We start from the raw sequence: 21,352 nt of genomic DNA, 5'->3' as shown, positions 1-21,352 counted from the left end.
CCAACCAGAACTACTGCTTTATCCTCAGAATCACAGTGAAATTGAAGTAACAACAACTAGCTGCAAAGAAAACAACTCTTTCTTGGGATCTACTATCCAGTTTCCTAAATTTAGTAAAAGTTCTAACCTAGCAACAGGAAGATTCAGAGACAGAGTATCAGAAATCCAGCTTTCCACACAGTCTGGAAAAAAAACCACCAAAATATTACCTTCTGGCATTCTTTGGAAAAAGGTGAAGTCAGCTTTTCTCACAGCAGATACAAATATATGATTTACTAGAATGCAGACACCAAAGAGTAGAGAATAATGTATTTAAATCTTTAGGGAATTGAAGCATAAGGTCTTTGCCTGTTTAAAAAAAAACAAAAAGAAAAACAAAACCCCACAAAAACCACACCTGACACCCAAAACAAGCTACAAATTTGTCTTGAATTCACATTGTACTGTAGTAAGTATACTGTGCTAATGTGTACTCTACCAACTGCACCCTGAGGAGCACTTATTGCAGTTCTTAGCTCTTCTGTTAAGCTGACAAAGATCAAGTGGTTGATTTGAGAAGGAAAAAACACATCCTAATGCAAAGCTACACCTTTCTTTAAAATTCTTAAACCATTTTTCTATGTAGAAGTAACTGGGCAGTTTCACTGCATCAGTCACAAGCTGTGCTTCATTCAGAAGCTGCTGACAAGCTATGCCTAAATAGAAGACTTGGAACTGAAAAGAGGGAAACCTTAAACACTACTGTCTCTACTGGGTGTCAAAGTAGTTTAAAAAACCCAAACAGAACAAACAGCAAACTTTCTAATCAAAATGGAAGCATTTAGAAAAATTAAGAAATCAACTAGAAATCAGCTTGTCTGTTTACAGTGCACAAAGCCACTGCTAGTCAGGTTCTGCACAGATAGTCTTAGTTTACACTGACAGTAAAGTCATCTACCTCACATCAGGTTAGACCAAAGGAGATATCTGTACTTTATGGGTAACAAATGAAGACTTGTGGCCTCTGACATGTAGACAGCTAACAGCTACTCTTGAGCAAACAGGTTAATGCTATACTACTCACCTGATCTTCTTCTTCATCCTCTTCATCTTCTGCCAAACGCTGCCTGCCCACTTCGTAGAGCCTGCAAACTGTATCCATGTTCATGGCATCCATGCTCCCTTGATTCTGAAAAGGAGATGCCCACACAGCAGTTAGCCTCAGCAATAAAGCTCAGCATTCATATTCAATGCTGTATCTAATATCCATCAGAGAAACATTACCAAAATCCATCCCTCCCATTTACCAACAGCAGAACAATTAGCACTAAACCCAAGGCTTTTTTTGGTTTCAAGGGCTAGCCCAGGAGTGATGTAAACAGCTACTTTCTGCTTCTGTCATCTACAAGTTACACTCTTTCTAACAGACTTAAAAAAACCTTTACTGGATCCTTAGTGTGCTCTGGGTTAGTTCTCACCCAGTCACACACCATTTCTGTTCCAGTTTGCCTCCCTATCATATCACTGAACCACCTGCCTTGAGAGAATGCTAAAAGCTGACATATGGCAAAAGTTCCAGAAGACAGCAGCCTGACACCTCAGCAACCACTGTTGCCACATACCCTGAAGTAACATTTCCAATGACTCTTAGAAAAGAAAATGTTCATATCTTGGCCTCACAACCCTGACAACTTTACTTTCAGTAGCTAAACATGAAGCCTGCCCTGCTACAGATTCTTGACTTGTTTTAATTCTATGTAAGGATCAGGGGTTCACACAGTATTAAGCCAATGGGATTTTAAATTAGATTCAAGAAATGGGGTACTGACACCATATTATTGGGCAGAGAACTGGAGCCATTACTGTAATTTTACTTCCCCTGTAATGAACCAGAATTTTCACTCAGTAATATTTGCTCCAAATTTTCAGGTTCTGGGATTTTGCTAGGAAGTGAAAAAGGAACAAGAGTGAAGAGTGCTTTCACAGAAAGCTCCACAGGAAGCCCCACGAAGATGGCATTTCCCAGTTATTCATTACAGTGCAAATTCTAATAGGAAATTATTGTTATAAATGGGAAAAAATGAATTTCTCTCTATGGGTATGAGAAGGAAAATCTTTGCACATTTTAAAGTAGGAAATGTTTGAAGAAGAAGCAAATGTATTTAGAAGTTTAAGGAACTGGAAGCAGAAAAACAATACTGCTGTGGGTGGACAGCAAAAATCTAACAGCACCTTTACCACCAACAAAACACCACCACTGCTTAGGACAAGATTTTAATAGGAGGAACTCCAGAATCATCGCTTCTGAAAGTTTCCAAATGAAACAAAAAGCATTGCACTCAAACCACAGCTACAGAGACCAGAGTTTATTCTAGCTCCTTTACCTCAATGACAGCCAGATAGCAGTCCTTGCTGTCCGTGCACAAGTCAAAGATATTCCTCTTTACATCTATGGTAGCTGGAAAACATCACAAAAACCCTGTGGTTAACAGCATGTTACTAAATGCTCACCAAAAGAAAAGACCTAACAATATATGTTTAAAAGCAGATAACACAAGAAACAACAGTTGAAATAAAATCACAATGAACATTTTTAACTAATTCAACCCACAATATGGAAATGTTGGAGACTGACAGAAAAAAATAGATAATTTATTAACCTGTTCTGCACAGTGCCTCCTCCCTTGATCATACATTTATTGGCTTCTCTAAACTAGTAAACAACACTTCTTCCAGGACAGGTGACAACCAAGGGACTGAGTTGTGACCATGTCTCCTACTAATAGCAAAAGCCATATTTGTTTATGTCCATAGCAGCAATTAGCTCCAGGAGCTCAGGTCAAAGTGACAGCACTTTCAAATATCAGCATGGGGAAATGATATTGGGAAGAGAAGAAAGAAGAAAAGAGAAAAACAAAGAATAAAAAAGGACCCTCCTGAAATGAGACCAATGACATTTTGGCCAAATGACCTAGTATGTCAGATTATACCCTACTTGGAAAGAGGAAAGGAAAATAAAGCCAGAACTGCTGAATGGTAACAAGTAAGGCAATTGCACACTGAACAGGATATGATACTTGGACCTATTTCAGTCTTGAAACTCAACTCTTGTACTTCAATGAGAATAGGTTGTAGCAGAATTTGGTCATACATAGAAAGGAGAGGGGGAAGTGACTATTACAAAGCAGAACTTTCAATAAACCTTCAAACCTTCAAAATAGATCAAGCTATTTGCTCTTTTCTTATTCTTACCTATAGGTTTATAATCAGTTGCATTAAATGTTCTGAAAGAAGAGCCAAAGGGACTTCTCATTCTCTCCTCCAGAAGATCATCTTCATCATCTGCCTGCAACATAGCTGATACAGGGAAAGATTATTCCATAAATGCACTGTCCATTTGTCACTATCATTAATCAAATTGAGATCAAAACAAGACTCTGAAATGAATTTTCCTTCTATTTAATATCTACTCATCCAGAGCTGCCTTTATTAATACAGCAGACCACCAAAACTTAATACAGAGAACAAAATTATTTTCTCAAGTATCACCAGATCTGCCATTATACACATTTTCTTGATAGGTTGATTTTTAATCCCCAAATGGGTTGTGATATTGCTGATGTTAGAGAAAACCGTTGTTGTCAGCAATACACATAGTATAAACATCCTGAAAAACTTATAGTTCACACATGCCAGCATGGCCTGGAGGCAGACAGACTCTCTCAAGCATCTAGTTTCACTGAACAAGCATCTATTTATCTCAAACCAGAGATAACCAGGAAGAGTAATATAAGACTGAGAAGTCTTACCTCCATACATAACTGTGCCGGTGTAGTTGAAGACCACACGACACTGATCCAGTGCAGGTACTGTGTGTAACAAATGGAAAGTTCGGAGGTCCCACTGAAAACATACAGGCTAAGGAGCAACAAACAACTGAAAGTTTCAATTTCCTTTCCAACTCAATGGCAAAAGCTGATTAATTGCATTCAAAAGAGCTTATTGCCACCCTCTTGCAAACATGACAGAACCAGAGTGGGATTTCAGCACCACAATCCCTCCATGTGTTGAAAGTGAAAGAGCACTTACTGGCAATGACCTCTCAGGTCATGAGAGGTTACTGCAGGAGCTTCAAGGTTGATGTTGGTAAGGGAGCAGAGGTACCACAGACTACAGTAGAAAAGAAAATCTCTCTTGCTTTCTCTATGTGTGAAGTATTTCCTCTAGGCCATATCAGAGCAGAGTCTAGATTTAAATTGTCTGTCTGACAGTCTCTGCTTACTGGATTCACAGATGGAAACTTGTTACCATACATAACCTGTAACACAGTTGACCATTGATACAACCTCTACAAAACCAATACAAACTCTTTAGATCCCAGCACATCAGTTACCACAGTGGCCAAAGGATACAATTTCTGTGTTGACTATGACTTCTAGCCCATTGGGATGGAAAACACCACTGATGGTCATATTGAATTTGTCAAACTTGTGGATGGCTTGTGCCGATCTAACATCCCAGAGGACACCATCATTTAGAACAAGGTCATCAGTGGGGTTAAAGGTGGCACAGTTCTTCTTGTAGTTGTTGGCAAGATCTGGGTTAAACAGAGTCAACAGCTTGTTGCCAGTCTGAATATCGTAGATCTTTCAGATTAAAAAGAAAAAGAAAGATTAGCCACAATTTGTAAGACACCTGTGCCTGAGATCACCCCATGTTCCCCCTTCTAGATTGTTTCCCATTTCCCATTTTGCTTTTCCATTTCAAGTGAGAGCATTCCAATGATAACCCTTCCTACCAGTCCCTTCATAGTTTTTCACAGCTGGAACAGGTCTCACAACATGTTTTGGCCAGCCCTTAGCTTCCTGCAGGTTCTACCAATGCATTTCAATAAGAGCAGGATTAGCTCCAAAGAAACTAACCCCGTTATGGAAAGTGGGCTGTCAAACTGCAGGCACAAGGTACCACTCAGTCAGAAACTGTTTCAGAAATGGAGCTGCTTTCAGAGCAGATGATATTTATAAAGACAAGAAAAACCCAAGGCACACAGTGAGGGGGGGAAAAAAATCCTAGAAACTAGAGAAAACGAGTTACAAGTCCTGGCATTTACACAGAAAGGCAACTTTCTGAGCTTTGCCCTAACAGACTGTTGGACAATAAAAAGATTAAAAGTGCTTTAACTAGTCTGAAGGGTTTATTGACCATCTTCTGAGATAAATGTGTAACATCCCTCAGATTCTAGCTCTTGTTCCAACTTAAGAGAGGAAAAAAGTCTCTAGAACTGGAAAACAAATGTGTTTACCAGATAAACGCAGTCCAAATTCATCTGATTTCCATATAAATCCAAACAAAAAACTGGGCAGAAACAGATAGTTTGCTTAAACAAATCAGAGCAATAATTCAAACTATTTATGATTTTACCAAGTTGTGTTTCATGACCATTTTTTATGCAAATACTCTTTCAGTACCTATAATGAATGCAAATTAGCACTGAAAAGGAGCAGCACTCTGAAGGCTGTGTCTGTCAGATCTGCAGGGGCTCATCCAAAACACCGCAACAGCCTTCTCAGAAAATATTCTGGTACAATTAAATTACCCAGAAAACAAGCTGCAAATTTAGGAGATCAAAATAAGGACACTTTCAATAGGCCACTTCCCACAACTGTTGGCTGAGATACAGTGACACAAAAGGCAAAGGAAGCAACTCAAGGTGAGAGAAAAAGTCCTGGACAATCTCTCTCAAATGAGCCAAATACAGCAGATTCTATGATTGCCCAGTATACTAACCAGAGAGGCAACACCTTGCACCTTGAATGTGCTACAGTTGGTTTGGAATGGTCAAGTTTATATCCTTAGACACAGAGAGAAATTAATTGAAACTTTAAAAGCTTTCCTCTAAAGTCTCTTAGCTCATGAGTTACACAGAGCATCACAGCAACCAGATTTGTTAATACATGTCATGGCCCCACAGCCATGATCTTCACTGGTACTTACATGGGCAATGTCTCCTTTTGTGCCAATGACCCTATCCTGAGAGTGCTTGCTGAACTCCACATAGTGGTCATCAGGGAAGGAATGCCTGTAGACAGAGTCAGTAAAGAAGTCAAGGAACTGCAGATTCAAATGTTCTGTGTGAAGCAAACACCACCCCAACACTGCAGAGCAGGCTTCAACAATGCAGCAAACTAAAAATGTACAGAAGACTTGCCATTGACCATGGCACACTACAATGCTAAAATGCTCCTCTAGTATTTGCAAGAAAATACCTACTGAAGACCCAGCCATTAGACCAGTGGAAAGCAAACACACATCACAAACTCACAAGCTTATCATCAACAGGGTCTGCTGTAAACATGACACTATTTAGAGGAGTGAGCAACAAATGGCCTCGTGGATCTTCACACACACATGCAGGCCTGAGGCATGTTAAGACAGGTTATCAAGATCATTTACAAACATCAGAATAAAAATATAAACCTATTTCTTTGTCTTAAGGGACAACTAGGAAATTACTGATTTATCCTGCATTAAACAGGATCGTAAGTAGTTAGAATTTAGCAAAGCTATCTGCACCAAATAAAATAGGGAAGATACTAAACATAAGAAAAGGAGCATATTTTATTTGTTCACAAGAGGCACTGTGGGAGCTGTGCTGTACTGTTCTCTTATAGAGTTTGTTCCTAGGGTTTCTGCCTATACTGAAAGCTTCTTCTGACTGCAAGCTACCCCCAACTGGATCAGAGTATACCTACTTCATATCAAAGACAGACTTCATTCCCCACAACGCAGACAGAGGCTGGCTCCACGTAGCAGATGTCAACAATAAAGATCCATCCTAAATTTCAAGATGGGAGTGGAGGGGGGAGGAAGGGAAAAGAGCACCAGGAAAAACAGAGGTTATCATTTTACCTGCACAATTTGCATTACAATTACAAGATGAATTTAACAACTATAGCTGATTTTGTGTTTACTAAACTACTCCTATGGGGATAAAGTCTAGGTATCTAGTGCTATGTATAATATCAAGAGCTCTTGCAGAGAAAGAAGGTTCCAAATAACAATGAGAATGATCTATGATGTTAACTGCAGATACAACCAGTATAATCCATGCTTGAATTTGATGTCCCGTGAGTGAAGTTTATTCTCCATATAAACCTTTTATTTATTCCTAGAACCATTCCCTGAAATATTTCTTTCTCCAATAAAGGGAGGTTACATAAACTCTGGTATCTTATCTCACTTTTATTTTACACGTTCAGTTTAAGCATTTTTCCACTTCCAGACGTATATATTCATTGCTTATGAAGACACATGGCCACTGTGCATCTTCTCTGTTATCATGGGAAGCAAAAAATAACTGGAGAACTCACAGAGGGAGTGTGTAACTATTACAAGTACTTTAATGGCAGCCATTGTACACCAGCTGCATTTTAGATCTACAGACCCAGATGGGCCCAAAACATACCAGGGCTTAGGCTGTAAGAACTACTAAAACTCAAAACAGGTCTTTGATTACTTACCCTGGATGGCTCAAGGTGCGTGATGGCAGAGTTATGACAGTTGTAACTGGCCTCTTCTTGTCCACTGAACACGTTATAGAGTTTCAACTGCCCCGTGCAAGTACCCAGCATTAAGAATCGTTCTCTTGCAGAAAATGCACAGCAGGTGAAGCCACTCTCATCCTCATTTGCTTCCCTGAACACAGAAATGGGACGGAACCTAGAGAAGGCAGAAATACAAGGATCACGCAAAAGAGGGAAAAGCAAAACTGAAACACTGTGATTATATTAAATCCAGTCCTTAAAAATCATGTAGGTTCAAGTTATAGCTCTCTACAGGACAAGCTCAGTGTCAATTTTAAGACAGGTGCTCAAGTGTGTAAGTTCAACAGCGTTTGCTATGTTTCAGCATTTGTTTTGTGCTATTAAGTACTTCTGCTAAAGTACATTATTAAGTTGAAGCACTTGGAGTCTGTCTCCAAAGCTGGATTGATGGGAAACCTGTAATGTCAACACCTGGATAAGTACAGAGAGGTAGCAAAACATTTTCTAACAGTTCTGAAACACTCAACACAAGAAGGCATGGCACATCAGCCAAATAACCTCTTGTCATCAAAATTCCCCAAGGTGACAGCGCTCTCACTGCGAAGATGCTTTAATCTGTGTCATCTTTATTTTTATAAACTTTGCATCATATTCCAACTTAACCTCAACAAAGAGAGGCCACGTAAAAAGGCTGACAACTTGCAGTGCTGTGGATTCAGCTGCAAGAGCAACAGAGATTCTTCTGTCCTGCCTCAGTCAGCCCTCTATCCTCAAGGCTATGCTATGCTTTCTTGTAAAGCTGGTGTTACATACTTAACCTTCCAAAGGACAACAATGGGCTATGAGCTTCATTAGTCAATGCTGCTAATGAATTAACACAATGTTGAAAATCAAGGGTGGTTTATGTACTAAGGGTCAGTACTAAGGAAAAGAGAAACAGAACAACTTAGAAAAATGCCTTTTGAGCCTTTCCCACTTGTCACTGTTGAATTAAAACTGTTTTAATTCTTCAAGGATACTCCACTGTGGGGCCGTGCAGCCTGAATGCAGGTAAGGCTTTTTGGCACAGGGTACATCCTGAGAGGGATCAAGAAACCTTTTTCTTCCTTACCTGCTAAATATAAGGTGTCTATCAAAGCAGCCACCATCCACACCTCCGTACTTGGGGAAGGCCGCCCTGCGGGTCAGCCGTGAGGTAAAGTTAGTTGGCGCTTGGCGCCTCTGTTTTGGCTCAGGACACTGGTGGGGAGTAAAGAGAGAGAAAGGGGGACAGGTGGCAACAGGGTTCTTGCAGCGGGCATGCTGCTCCCTAAGGTACTCTGTGATTATACTGTCCAGCGTGGGTGGGGAAGGAAGATGTCTGTCCAACTGCTTTTTGATAGCTGGGCTCTGGCTGTAGGCGCCATGGTCCGATTTTTGTCGCAACACTCTGATTTTTCTGCCGTTGCAGGGAGATGGCCTCTCCCTGACAAAGCTAATCCTGCCAATCAGAGGAGAGTTGCTGGCGTAAGAAGGGCCCGGAAGGGCAAGCGGACCTTGGGACGCCGATGGCCTTGCCTGAGCGTGGACAGAAGCGGCAGTGGAACCTACAGAGGTGTGGCTACTCAAACGGGCCGAGATGCCGTTAGCTATGCGAGGAGTGCGAGGCAGGGTCACGGGAGAGGCCGCGGCTGCAACGGGGGTGAAGGCAGATGAATGAGACGCTGCAGTCATGGGTAGGTCGGCCTCTTTAGTAAGGACAGATGCAGTTTCTCCTAGGCCCTTAGAGATGAGATGGTTCCGAATCAGGAGCAGGAGCTCCTTCTCGGGAAACGTGATCCTTGACTGGGCCACCACATCTGCCTTCTGCAGCCGAGCCAGGGACACATCGGTGCCGATCAGCAACGGCTTCCCCGAGACGCGCTCGATCAGCTCGGCAGCGTATTTGCAGAACTTGACGTGCTCGCTGCGCTTGTCCTGCAGCACAGGCTCCTTCATCAGCTGCTGGATCTGGCAGCTGCTGAAGAGGGGCAGCTTGCTGATGATCTGCCGGACAGTGCTGCTGCGTGACAGCCCCACCAAGGCCTTGCAGGCCAACGCTCGGATCTGATCCGCATCTGTGATCGGCATCTTTATGGACAGCAGGGACAGCAGCACTTTGATGCCGTTGTTGGACTGTACCACGTTCCACATCTTAGCTAAGGTGTGCTCACTGCTCTTGAGGGCCTGAGGGAGTTTTCGCCGAGGAGTTCCAGAGATGAATTTACCAATACTGGAGATCCGATTATCTGGGCCACAGACACAGTTGATGATGATCTGAAGGGCTGATTTCTGAATCTCGGCATCGTGAATGAAAAACTCACCCTCAGCAACTCCAAGGATGATACTAATACCTAGTGAGGGAAAGAAATACTTTATTACTCTAAGATGTATTTTACACAGTTCATGAGACAAATACGTGAGTCTGTGACAAATCTGAGGAAAACAGGCAGTTCTTTTCATTCTGGGAATTTCTGAGGTACTGCCAACTAGTCTGAGATGGATTCTTCTACCTCCCTGGGAAAACGTTTTCCTATGCTTATGCTCCTCCAGTTCATCATCAGTAGGTAAGGAGTCAAACAATCCTTCAGAGGTAGTGATCAGGCATGGCTTGGGAATGCAAAATCTGAGATACCTGGCACAGAGCAAGATGCACAGGTATGTCTCTGATTTTTACTGCAGAAAGCAACTGTCTTGTATAAATAGTAACAAGTTAGAAAGGAGAGGAAGGAACAGAACTGTGTTATGGAGGGAAAAAAAAACCCAAGCCCTATCTCAGCTTCCAAAAGAAGTCAGGTGGAAATGATACTTCAGGTTTGGGTTTTTCCTCCCCTAGACAGAATTCCTGCGAGTCCATTTCAGAAGATCAAAGCCCTCACTTTCTGATCAAGAAGGAACTACCATTCCATCTAGACAAAGGTTTTGTGCAAAAGAAATTGTCTTTTGCCTATATCTAGTACTCTGTCCACCTTTATTTTCCTTTTCTTAAAAGAGTCAGGCCCCAGTTAATGCATGTGCCTGGATCAGACCTAAGGCTTACCTCATTCACATGCAGGTAGCCAGTTAGAGCACAAGTCCAACAGCAATAATTGTTCTTCTCTCATTCTCAAATGCCATATCCTCAGGAGACCCAAATTTCTGGGAAATTGAGGGAACCTAATAGTCCCACTACAAAATTAGTTTTGCCTCTATCTGTATTTAATGAGCTCTTAAAAACAAGTGTAAGCCAAAGACCACAACTTCAACTTTGTAATTCAACACAGTGCTAATCATGACACAATTTTAACCAGAGTCTACTCTCACATTTATTTGCATCCTGGACAGTAATTATTTTAACCCTTGTCTCACTGTAGGTGAGAAACAGTCAGCTAAAAACCACCTAGCTGAAGACAGTTGCAAGTGTTTAAGTCATCAGGACAATATTCAGCTTACCCACAGTGGAAACAGTAGATCCAGCTTCATCTAACACATCCACAGGTTCTGCCAGCTGCAATTGGATTTTAGGAACCACAGTCAGGATGGCTAGTACATCCAAAGCATATCGTACTGTGTCATTCCTAGAAGACAACAACAGAAGAACTGCTCAGAGATGTACATGCAGAGTTGTTTCAACTACATAAATCAGTATTCAGTCTATTTTACTCCAACAAGTCAGAGTACATCAGTCCCATCTGATGTATTTGATGATGCCTTTTGATTTTAGAAAGTTCCACTATTAAAGGGCAGGTCTCCACAGAAGGCAGTGCTCTCGTGCAGTCTGTCATTTGTCTCACACTGCCCACAGGCTCCTAAAAGCACTGTGATTTTTTATTTATACAAATAAGAATGTCAAGACATCCAGAAGAGCATTCTAAATCACCCTTCTTTATCTAACCTAACTCTACATCTTAGTTGGGAAACACTGCTGTCTGAAAAAAACTCTTGTCACCAGTCAACTAAGAAGGAAGTTTTTCAGAAGTGAAGGGAAACTGTTCAGCAATACAACAGACAACTTTGACAGGGAAAATGGCATCAACTTAGGCACCAGATTAAGAGAGACACTGATGGGTGGAAGATGAAAGGGGCTGGTAAGCAAGAGGTGGAATACTAGAACAATACAAGAGAAGGGGGGAAGGTTTGTAAGCCTGTATGGAGAAGTAGGAGTTAACCCAGGTAGACTGCAGAGAGTAAGAAACAGGAGAAGCTGCCCAGGAGAGTGTAACCTGAGAGAGAGAGAGAGAGAGAAAGACGGGGGACTGCAAATGCAAAACAGATTTCAAAGGCTTTCAAGTTAAGTTAGGCAAGGAGCTCCTGCAGGGAGCAGAAATAAGGAGGAGGGAGTCCTGGTGACAAGAATAGCATCGATGACAACTAGTTATAGCAGACAGTGAGCATGTCTCTGCAGAGGACTGGGGACAAGAGACTTCACTCTGGGGAGAAGATGGCCATCAGGATCAACAGATGCTGGAAATTTGCACCCATCCTCCTTTTAAGCCAGGGACAGGATCCTAATGGCATTCTATCAGACCCTGGTGGTAGTTACCCTTTTTTTGCAACAGTAAGGATACTGCAGATTTTTGGGGGTTTGGGAGGTGGAGGGAAGAGGTACCAGAGAAAAATAAGAGAATATCATGGTGGCCTCACAGCTGGTAGTGGATCATTGAGGTACATGAACCTGAGCCATGAACAGTAACAATCATCAACTTCCCCCTCCCCCCTCCCCAAATGCTGCCTTGCTGCATATTGACAGAACTCCTTTGAAAAGTTGTATCTGTTCAATGAACTTCAAATACCAACAAATCAAAGTGGTACCGTGTCCTCTTTTGAGTCAGCTAAACTTACTACACTCAAACAGACACTTCACCTCTTTCTTGGATTAAGATATGTCTTGAATTCATCCTCTACTCAGAGGAAGGCTAGAAAACCTTCAAACAAAAAGATAAACAGGTTTTGAGACACAAAAAGTAGCACAGAATTCTGACTGAGCTCTACTATGAAGCTGATTTCTCAGAAATCAAAGGCCCAAGGCATTTTGGCTCTTCAGAAATCTCATGGCAACTCTCTCTCTACCTTAAAATTTCAGTCCTGCTTTCCATGTTGTTAACTTTCATAAGCAGTGTATGGCCACACCCTAGACCCTAACAGTACTAACCAGTATGTGCCTGGTTTTAAATGCTAACAGAGATAGAAAATCTAGAAATACAATGTCCTGTCCATGAGTTACAGCTTACTGCACTAAGACATGGCACCAGAGCAAACAGCTCACCTTGCGTAGTATGTCTTCCAGTTGCAGGCTATTGAAATGAGCTGGAGCATGAGTTGGACACAAGACAATTTGAGAAAAACCTCTGCTGGCTCCCAGTAGAGCTGAGCTGGACCATACTCAATCAGGAACTCCATCATCTCTACAATCTGCTCATGAGTGTACGAACAGGCCTGCAGGGAAGCCAGTTGGAAGCATTAGAAAGATATCACAAGGGTTATCAACTTGAACATCAAGTCCCTCACTGCTAAGATTTAACTGGAAACTGCACCCTCAAAGAGCAGACTACCACTGCCTCTTGCAGATTCAGTATTTGCTTTCTGGTTTATTCCCCAGTTATATAAAACACAGCAACTGTCACTATAATATACATTAATAAGCTTGTGATTTATATCCTGTAAGTTTCTTTGAAGTCCTAGAAGGTTTAAGGCAATTTAGGGAGAAGAAAGGTTACATCAAGTTAAAATGCTTCTCTGCCTTTAAGCTACCAGTCTAGTAGTCACTGGATCATCATTTTTTATTAAAATATCAAAATAGTGCAACAAACATTTAGTTACAGTTTCTGACTACAAACCATACTAAAGAAAACCAAGAAATCCCTAATAAGCTTGCCTTCCAATGTCTTTTAAAAGTTACACAAGAAGGCAACAGCTTACATACATTTCTTTAGTTACTGAAAATAAAGTGATTTTTGCAGAAGAAAAAACCCTACATTCTCTTATTTCAGCCCTACTAGAAAAACATTATGAATGAAAGCAGAAACCACAGGTGAATGTGCACCCCTGAAACAAGCAGAGGTAAAATTCAGTTTAAAAAAAAAAAGAATTTAAAAACTACTTTGCAGGGAGAAAGTAGGGAAAAAAATCATGGCCAACACAGGAATCTCCCAGGTCATTCCTAAAAATTCTTGTCTAGAAGATACATTTCAGTTGTCATTATCACATCAAACCTATTTCCAATTTCTTTGGCACTATGCATTTTTCTGTACATGCAGATTATGTACTTTCAGAGATTAAAAGCATGGAAAAAACTATGAGCATCAAAAACAACCTGCCTTTAATTTTTTGAGAGATGGAAAAGGAAACACAGTAGATGAGCAGAAACCTTAATCAAATGTACTTCAGATGAACCTCACAGGGTCTGCTGTATTTTTCCAATGAGGTATCACAGAGCCACAGAATTTTAAGGGTTAGAAGGGATCTTGAAAGCTCATTCAGTGCAACCCCCCTGCCAGAGCAGGACCACCTGGAGTAGGTCACACAGGAACTTGTCCAGGTGAGTTTGAATGTCTCCAGAGAAGGAGGCTCCACATCCCATCTGGGCAGCCCCTGCCAGTGTTCCCTTACCCTCACACTGAAGAAGTTTTCCCTTGTGTTTCTTTGGAACCTCCTCTGTTTCAGCTTGTACCCGTTGCCCCTTGTCCTATCACTGGCCATCACTGAGAACAGCCTGGCTCCAGCCTCCTGACACCCTCCCTTTATGTATTTGTAAACATGAATGAGGTCACCCCTCAGTCTCCTCTTCTCCAAGCTAAAGAGCCCCAGCTCCCTCAGCCTTTCATCACAAGGGAGATGCTCCACTCCATCATCTTTGTGGCCCTGCTCTGAACTCTCTCCAGCAGCAATCTGTCCTCCTGGAACCAAGGTACCCAGAAATGGACACAATATTCCAGATGCAGTCTCAGGACAGCAGAGTAGAGGGGGAGCAGAACCTCTCTGCACCTACTGCCCACAGTCCTTCTAGAAAAAGAGTACAAGTTAAAAAATCCCCATCCCTACCCCTACAACTTGCACACTGCCTAGTTATCCCACAGCTTAGTTTCTCCTGAAAGATGGATCAACCATGTTAACAACTTGCAACGTGCCACTCACCTTGTAGGGAGGCTGTGGATGGACCAGAATGCCGCCTTCGGTGCGCTGCAGTGACTGCTTCACCTGCTCAAGTTTGATAGCAAGGTGAGCCTCAAAGTATCTGCGCAAGGCCATGCAGGTGTGCTTCCCAGTCTGGCGACTGGCAAAGATCTCATCGTCACTCAAGAGGGCTCCTTGGTCTTCCAGGTTTAAGATCTCTAGAGTGCTTATCTTCAGGAAGAGGTTGAGGGATGGGGGTAATGAAAAAAGGTTCATCAGTTGACTTTTTTGGCAAAAAAGCACCTACAATTCTCAGCTGCATTTGTACCAAAGCCAAACTCACTCACTTTGCTACACAAGACATGCAAGCATGCTCTCTGAGAGCTCTCTGAACAGTAAAAGCCAACTGCACGGATGAATAATAACCCCAAAAAGAACAATTTCCCCCCCCCCCACCATCTACAACAAAATCCAGAAGTGACATCAGTGTAGGTCTGGAGGCAGTGTTGTACCTAATGCTATTAGGCATTATATTACACAACACAAAGTGTGCTTACATCCTGCATTGCTCATGACCCCGAGTTAGACACAACCCAAGCTATCAGGAGTACACACCATGTAGATATCCATTTTTTTTTACAGATAGAGTATAATTTATGCCTATAAGGTACTGTGGATACTACAGAACAAACACAGTTGTACCTCTTCTGGAACAAGGCTGGATTTATCTGTGTCCAAAAGGATGCATTACAATACTTCACATGTCTTTGGAATGGTGAGACACATTTGAACTACCACTAAGCCACCACTGTTTGAGTAAGTACTGCTTAACCCTGAAGCTGCACTAAAAAGCTCTCAAAAGACAACAAGTCTCTGGACAATCATCATCATCAAAATAATAACAATAAAGGGATTCATGTGTATGTTGCCTAGAAACCTCACCCCATCTCTCCATCTCTCGGGAACTGAGGAGGAAAAGAAATGAAGCAAAACCAAAAAGAAGAACAGAACTCTCCACATTTACACTGTAAAGGGTACAAAACCTGACACTAAAAACCCTGTTCACCACCTGAAACTACAAGCCTTACCAGGTTAACCAGACGTCGAAGGCCATCGTGCCTGTCAAACAGCTCCAGGACAGCACGGAATGAGAAGCAAATGGAGAAGAACATGGTAGCATGGCAGCAGCCTGAGGCATGGGAGCACTCCATTAGCCATAAGGTGTAGTTTACTACGTCTGAAAGCACATTATGAGGGTGCATGCACACCTAGAAAGCAAAAGAACATTCTTAAGAAGGAAAGAAGAGAGTTTGTCTCAGGTGAATGAGGGTTCTTTGAGGGGCAAACAGAAAAAACCAGTTACTCCCAGCTTGACTTGGGACATCCAAGACATGAAATGAAAAGTCCCATTTCCAGACCAATAAAAGAAAGCCCCTGTGACACTACTAGAGGTTATGATGTGGCAATGTAGGACTAGCAATTGGTCTATTCCCACATCTAAACAAATCCAGCAGTCTTAGTGAAACACAACTCCAGGCAGCCTTTCTCTATAGCACTTCAAACTATCCAAAGAATGTTTCATTAGAGACAGAGAAGTTTCTACTGAAGAAAGATAAATCCTTCTCAGTGGAACAGTATCACACACTATGTTGAAGTTCTAGCAAACTCTGCTAGCATTGAAGTCTAGGAGAACTGCAAGGATCATCAAATGCAAACCTAAAGCCTCACTTTCGCTGGAAACAGACAACTGAGCTGGTCTTTGTTTTCGCAGACCCTGATTCTGAGACATGCAGTCCACATGCTCAAAACTGCACTTCTACACAGTTGTTAGCTTCTACCAACTCAATCCTTGCCAGAGTCAGCATCAAGAGAAACAGCAGAGAGCTGAAGCACTGGCACCAGCTGCTATATGCCAAGTTAGCAGAATTTTTGGTCTCTGATGGTGTTGGACATACTCAGAGAATACAGTGCTAACAGCTCCAGCCTTGCTTCCCCCCCAAGACCTGAGGCTTGGCATGGACTCAGTGACAAGAGACTGCTCCTTGAAACTGGCTTCCTCTGAAAGACAGGAGAGACAAATGAGAGGAGTTTTTCCTTTCTTTTTTTGAGGGAAAGAGAATAATAGGATAAAAAAAGATGATGAAAGTATTGAGACAATGCCAACAAGACAGAGATCTTCAGTTAATTCCCTAGAAACTCACATCCACAGTATTGAGACAAAATACTCAAACACACCATTATTTACACACTTCCTATTGCCTCTGCACATACCTAAGTCTTCTATATAAATTTGCTTTTTAGTTTAGGAATGTTTATTCACTGTTCGAACACAGGTAGAAACTCTCGGAAATGATGGGAAACACTGCAGTTACAGTGAAGGAATACTTCTTACCCTCTCCATGGCATCTTGATTGTAAGACAAATAATATAAGCACATGGAGACCCCTGTTGCTGCCATGGAAGGACGAGGAATCTCCAGCAACTTTTGCACTCCTCCATGAGCAACAAACTCCGTTGCAAACTTGTTGTGCAGCAGCAACGATGCCAAATGCTGAGGAAGGATAAAAGCAGATTAGTCTGGAATTCTTCAGATTGTCATCAATTAATTCCATCCCCTGCCCCAAAGAAAAAGAGACAGCAGGAAAAAAAAGCATGCTGTGCTTTGTCCACCTTATTTCCTCCTCCCATTATGTCTAACTGCACAATGGAGTGTTTATCCCAATGACAAAAACAAGAGGCCCTATCATTTTGTTTCAAACATCTCACAGAAGAAATACAAAAAAATTACAACAGCTCAGAAATTATCCAACAGGCCACTTTGTGTTCCTCTTCTTTTCATATTAACTCACCATTATAAGTAAGAAGTATCTAAATTTGCATGCACACTTTGTATACGCCATATTGCCAGCAAGAAGAATTTTACAACATGAAGTTTAAAGGCTTTTGTCAAAACAGAAGTCTGCAGCTGTGCTGAAGTTTGTTACAGATTACTTTTCTATATTACAAGCACCTTAAGAGGAAACAGTAAGAACCACTGTAAACCCCACATCACTCCCAACTCAGGTAACCTCCACCTTTTGTAGAAACAGTGTTCTTTGTAAATAAAGTTCTTGGACAAATCACAATGAAACAGAGAGAAAGATGACACTAGAGGATCTGAGGCAGAGAAGTTATTGTGAAGGAGGGAAAGAACTCACAGAAAAATTTAACTGGTGCTGCCAGACTGAAGGTTTGGCTTGAATAAGGTTATTTTGTGTGGTTTTGTACCTTGGGGAGGTAACCGTAAGGACAACTCACACAAAACTACGGCATTTCAAACATTAAGCTCAGAGATGTTGTGCTGGAACTTCTGGGAGTAAGATGCTTATGCTTCTTACCCCATACAGGTAGTGAAACAACTCTAAGGGCAGCAGAAACACATGTATTTGACAGAAAAGGAATTTTTATCATCTTCAAATAGGCAGATGGCAGGTGAAATTAGTGGCACTTCCTGAAAAATTCAGATCCTTTTATTCCCTCCCTCTGTTTTTTTATTTTAAAACCTTGAGTTATAAACCCAGAAGTGCAATGCATTCAAGTTGAGGGAAAGCCAGTCCCATGGAACCCTGCAAGACACACAGGCCTAAAGAAGGTGAGCATTTGCCTTCAACACATGCAGCAGTGATACTGAATGTTTTTACAAGGTTTATGATGTGTTTTATGCATCATGAACAGAATTTACCTTAAGGGCTTCAAAAGTGAGCAGCACATCATTGGTTCGCTTCAAATCGATGTAGTACATCATTAGGTCCCTTGATCCCAGTTGCATAAAGATGGGTAGTAGCTGAGAAAAACAAAAGTGAGAGACTAGCTGAATGCTTCTTGAGAAATACAAGGTCTCTTTTGGTTTTTACTACCTCAAACCCCCAGTTTTCCCCTATTTGCAGATACCTGTTATGAGAGGTCAGTGGTAACCAGCTCCATCCATAGGAAGCAATAAAGGTTAACAGACCTCTTGTAATACATCTGCTGACTGCAGCAAGGTGTATGACAGCTGCCACACGAAAATGTTAAGACTCTCCTTCAAGTGCAGCTGTGGCAAGTCCACACATACACCCTGGTGATAGGTTCCACTTCCCATCTGTGCAAAGACAACTACCCAACAACTGAAAAAAACAGGAGAGCAGGGCAACAAACCAAAAGCCTTCGCATAGTTATTTGCATAACAGCTTTACAGTATTAATTCCTACTTGTATATCCTGTTATTGCTGGGATATGAAGTGATGCAGTCAGCATGCAGGGTATTAGGGGGATAATAGTTTCTTTGGCTCTCACAGAAACAAGGCACACACGTGCACACACACGTAATATGTCACAAGGCAAAACTGTGTTGCTTTGTTCTGTTCCAAATTAAACTGCCTAAAAAGAAACTAGACAGAGATAAAGGTGGCCTGCAGACCTATGCTAACTTGAGTTATATACAAATAGGAAACACTGGTAAATCTGCCCAACTACTTTGTCCATGTAAGTAACAACAGCTCTCAAAAGCATCTGTGTAATATGGGCACTGCCATTTCTCATCAAAACTACTGCAGAGGTTACCATTTCATTTAGCATTTCAAGTTCATTAGTTCTTCAGACTTTCAATTGCAGGAGTCTATCAGAAGAAATAGGGAAAAATGCCTCTATTTCAAACAAAGTGACTTGCCCTGTGTCATGCAAACAATCACCCAATCTAACAGAAACCAGGAATAAAATTCCTAGTGCCATGCTCCAGCTACTAGACCACACACTTGCTATGTTCAGGTTTGAGTACTACCTACCAAGTAACACTCAAACTTCATGAATTTGAAGCCATCAACAACTCAGGAAAAGTTACTGATCTTTAATCATATCAGGAAACATCACAGCATGATACAACAGTTCAGTAAATACTTCCCTACAATACCACTCATCGTTTTCTCTGGAGAATTCAAGCACAGAGTGCTTCCTCCCATCTTCATATACTCACCTCTTGGTACTCCCCTAAGGGAGTCAGGTACTGAAGAATTAGCCTCTGCTCTATGGCAGGAGTCAAAGGGTAAAGTGTATAGTTAGTGCCAATGACCCATGGAGACATTTCTGACCAGCTGCTGTTGGACAGTTCAACAAACATCCGCTCTGGCTCTGCAGCAGAGAAGCCCAGCTTTTGCTTGGCCTTCCGGAAGCCGTCTCTTTCATGCTGTTTCCCTGACTTGCTTTTCCTCAGTCCCCCATCATCTAGCTTCGTAGCAGAATTTACTCTGCTACTGGTCTTGTGACTCGAATCAAGATGAAAGGAGATCTCCATATCACCAGAAACTTCCTCTTGTTCTCCATCTACTGCCATCTCCCCATAATCCATATCCACAGCCTCCTCATCCAGAGGCAGCAGAGAATCTGAGGGCACTTTCCGAGGGCTGGGGCGCTTGTTTTCCTGCTTTGTCGTCATTTCGGTGACCTGTAGCTCCCGTAGCCGTCTGAGCACCAAAGCCACCTGTTTCAGGAAAGAAGCAACCATGAGAACACACTTCTTGCTTTGATCATGCAACTCACATCAGCTGGTTTTTTTGTTCTTATCACACAAGCAACTTCACAGCATAAAGTGTCGAGCATGCTGTGGTGTACGTTTGCTCAGAAAGAATGGCTTCAAAGTGAAGAAGAAAACTCTAATTCTGTTTGCTGCAGCTACTTTAATTTGAAGATATCAGCACCTAGTCTCCTGAATGAGAAAAAAGTGGCTTCAAAGCCATTAAGAGCAGATGAGATGTACTAGTGCTAACAGAGCCACTTACCAGCTTGCAACCATCCTTCCATCACCTCTGCCCTGCCCAGAATAAAGGCAACGTTCCCTTTTGAAGCAGCAGCTTTGATAAATTGCAATTCCACTAAACTTAAGATCACGCTTTTACTTTTTCAAGGCCTTATCTGTGCAAGGATAAGAATTCACCAATGTTTCAATACAGTGTACACTTGTCCTCGGAGACAAATTTGCCTACCCTACCTTCTTCCGACAGTCATCTCTATTATTAACATCATACAGAATCCACACTGAACTGGTGAAAGATTTAGAATAGAAGTGAAGGCAATTTCATATTAAGTTGTCCCCATGTTGTCTCCTTTCATTTTAGAATCTCTCCTCAGTACATAATGATGTCATGGGATTATTAGAGGTGGAAAACTTCTGGAAAACTTTCTTTAAAGAAGCTATGAATATACGAGTCCCACTAAAAAGCAGAGTATTTGCCTGCTTATGTTTTCATTGGCATTTTTAACACAACTGCTGTAACAGAATAATCAGGCCACATGCCCCAGCCTCAGCTAATGCACAGACAAGAAGGAACGGAAACCAAGAGCTACTGACTCCCACGGATGCTGTAACCACCACTGTAAAACTACACATTAACTCACGAATATAAGCTCACTACAAATTAACAAAAATGAAGCAAGTTTTTTCTCCTCTACAAAAGTGCTTGAGAGATCATTACCAGCTGTGAGTTCTCATCCCTGTAATTTGCAGCGATATCTTGGTTTTCCATAGCTCCTCCCAGTAGCCCCGTTGCGTACGTCCTTAGCGGCTGATCAGCCTCTCGTGCCCACTTAAAGAGATTTTCAACTATGCCTTCCTAGAATGAAGAAAATAAGAAAAGCAATACAATAGTTGTATTTCATTTTTAACTTCTCAGTCCCAGTTGGTAACAATTCTCTCTGTCTATCTCTCT

General features: G+C 41.8%; 1 protein-coding gene across 6 annotated transcripts in view; it reads right to left on the bottom strand.

Moving 5' to 3' along the window:
- DCAF1 (DDB1 and CUL4 associated factor 1) overlaps positions 1-21,352 on the bottom strand; it is a 50,801-nt gene that overhangs the window by 15,418 nt on the left and 14,031 nt on the right. For 5 of the 6 annotated variants that reach the window (XR_009819775.1, XM_062008028.1, XM_062008027.1 and 2 more), the window contains 17 exons: positions 21,119-21,256; positions 19,624-20,127; positions 18,355-18,456; positions 17,026-17,184; positions 15,722-15,901; positions 14,655-14,864; positions 12,787-12,956; positions 10,974-11,098; positions 8,635-9,895; positions 7,500-7,698; positions 6,732-6,814; positions 5,974-6,058; positions 4,392-4,625; positions 3,789-3,882; positions 3,232-3,336; positions 2,364-2,437; positions 1,064-1,168 (listed from right to left, as the gene is read on the bottom strand). Coding sequence is in view for 4 of the 6 variants with exons in the window: in XM_062008028.1 (XP_061864012.1) it covers positions 1,064-1,168; positions 2,364-2,437; positions 3,232-3,336; positions 3,789-3,882; positions 4,392-4,625; positions 5,974-6,058; positions 6,732-6,814; positions 7,500-7,698; positions 8,635-9,895; positions 10,974-11,098; positions 12,787-12,956; positions 14,655-14,864; positions 15,722-15,901; positions 17,026-17,184; positions 18,355-18,456; positions 19,624-20,127; positions 21,119-21,256 (3,828 nt within the window). In the remaining 2 variants the exon portion in view is untranslated. Of the gene's footprint in view, positions 1-209; positions 276-1,063; positions 1,169-2,363; positions 2,438-3,231; positions 3,337-3,788; positions 3,883-4,391; positions 4,626-5,973; positions 6,059-6,731; positions 6,815-7,499; positions 7,699-8,634; positions 9,896-10,973; positions 11,099-12,786; positions 12,957-14,654; positions 14,865-15,721; positions 15,902-17,025; positions 17,185-18,354; positions 18,457-19,623; positions 20,128-21,118; positions 21,257-21,352 lie in introns of all 6 variants that reach the window. The other variant, XR_009819776.1, reaches the window with a different exon arrangement.

The sequence above is a fragment of the Colius striatus genome, chromosome 15, assembly GCF_028858725.1.
Source record: "Colius striatus isolate bColStr4 chromosome 15, bColStr4.1.hap1, whole genome shotgun sequence".
Lineage (NCBI taxonomy): Eukaryota > Metazoa > Chordata > Aves > Coliiformes > Coliidae > Colius > Colius striatus.
This window is presented reverse-complemented; position numbering and strand designations above follow the sequence as displayed.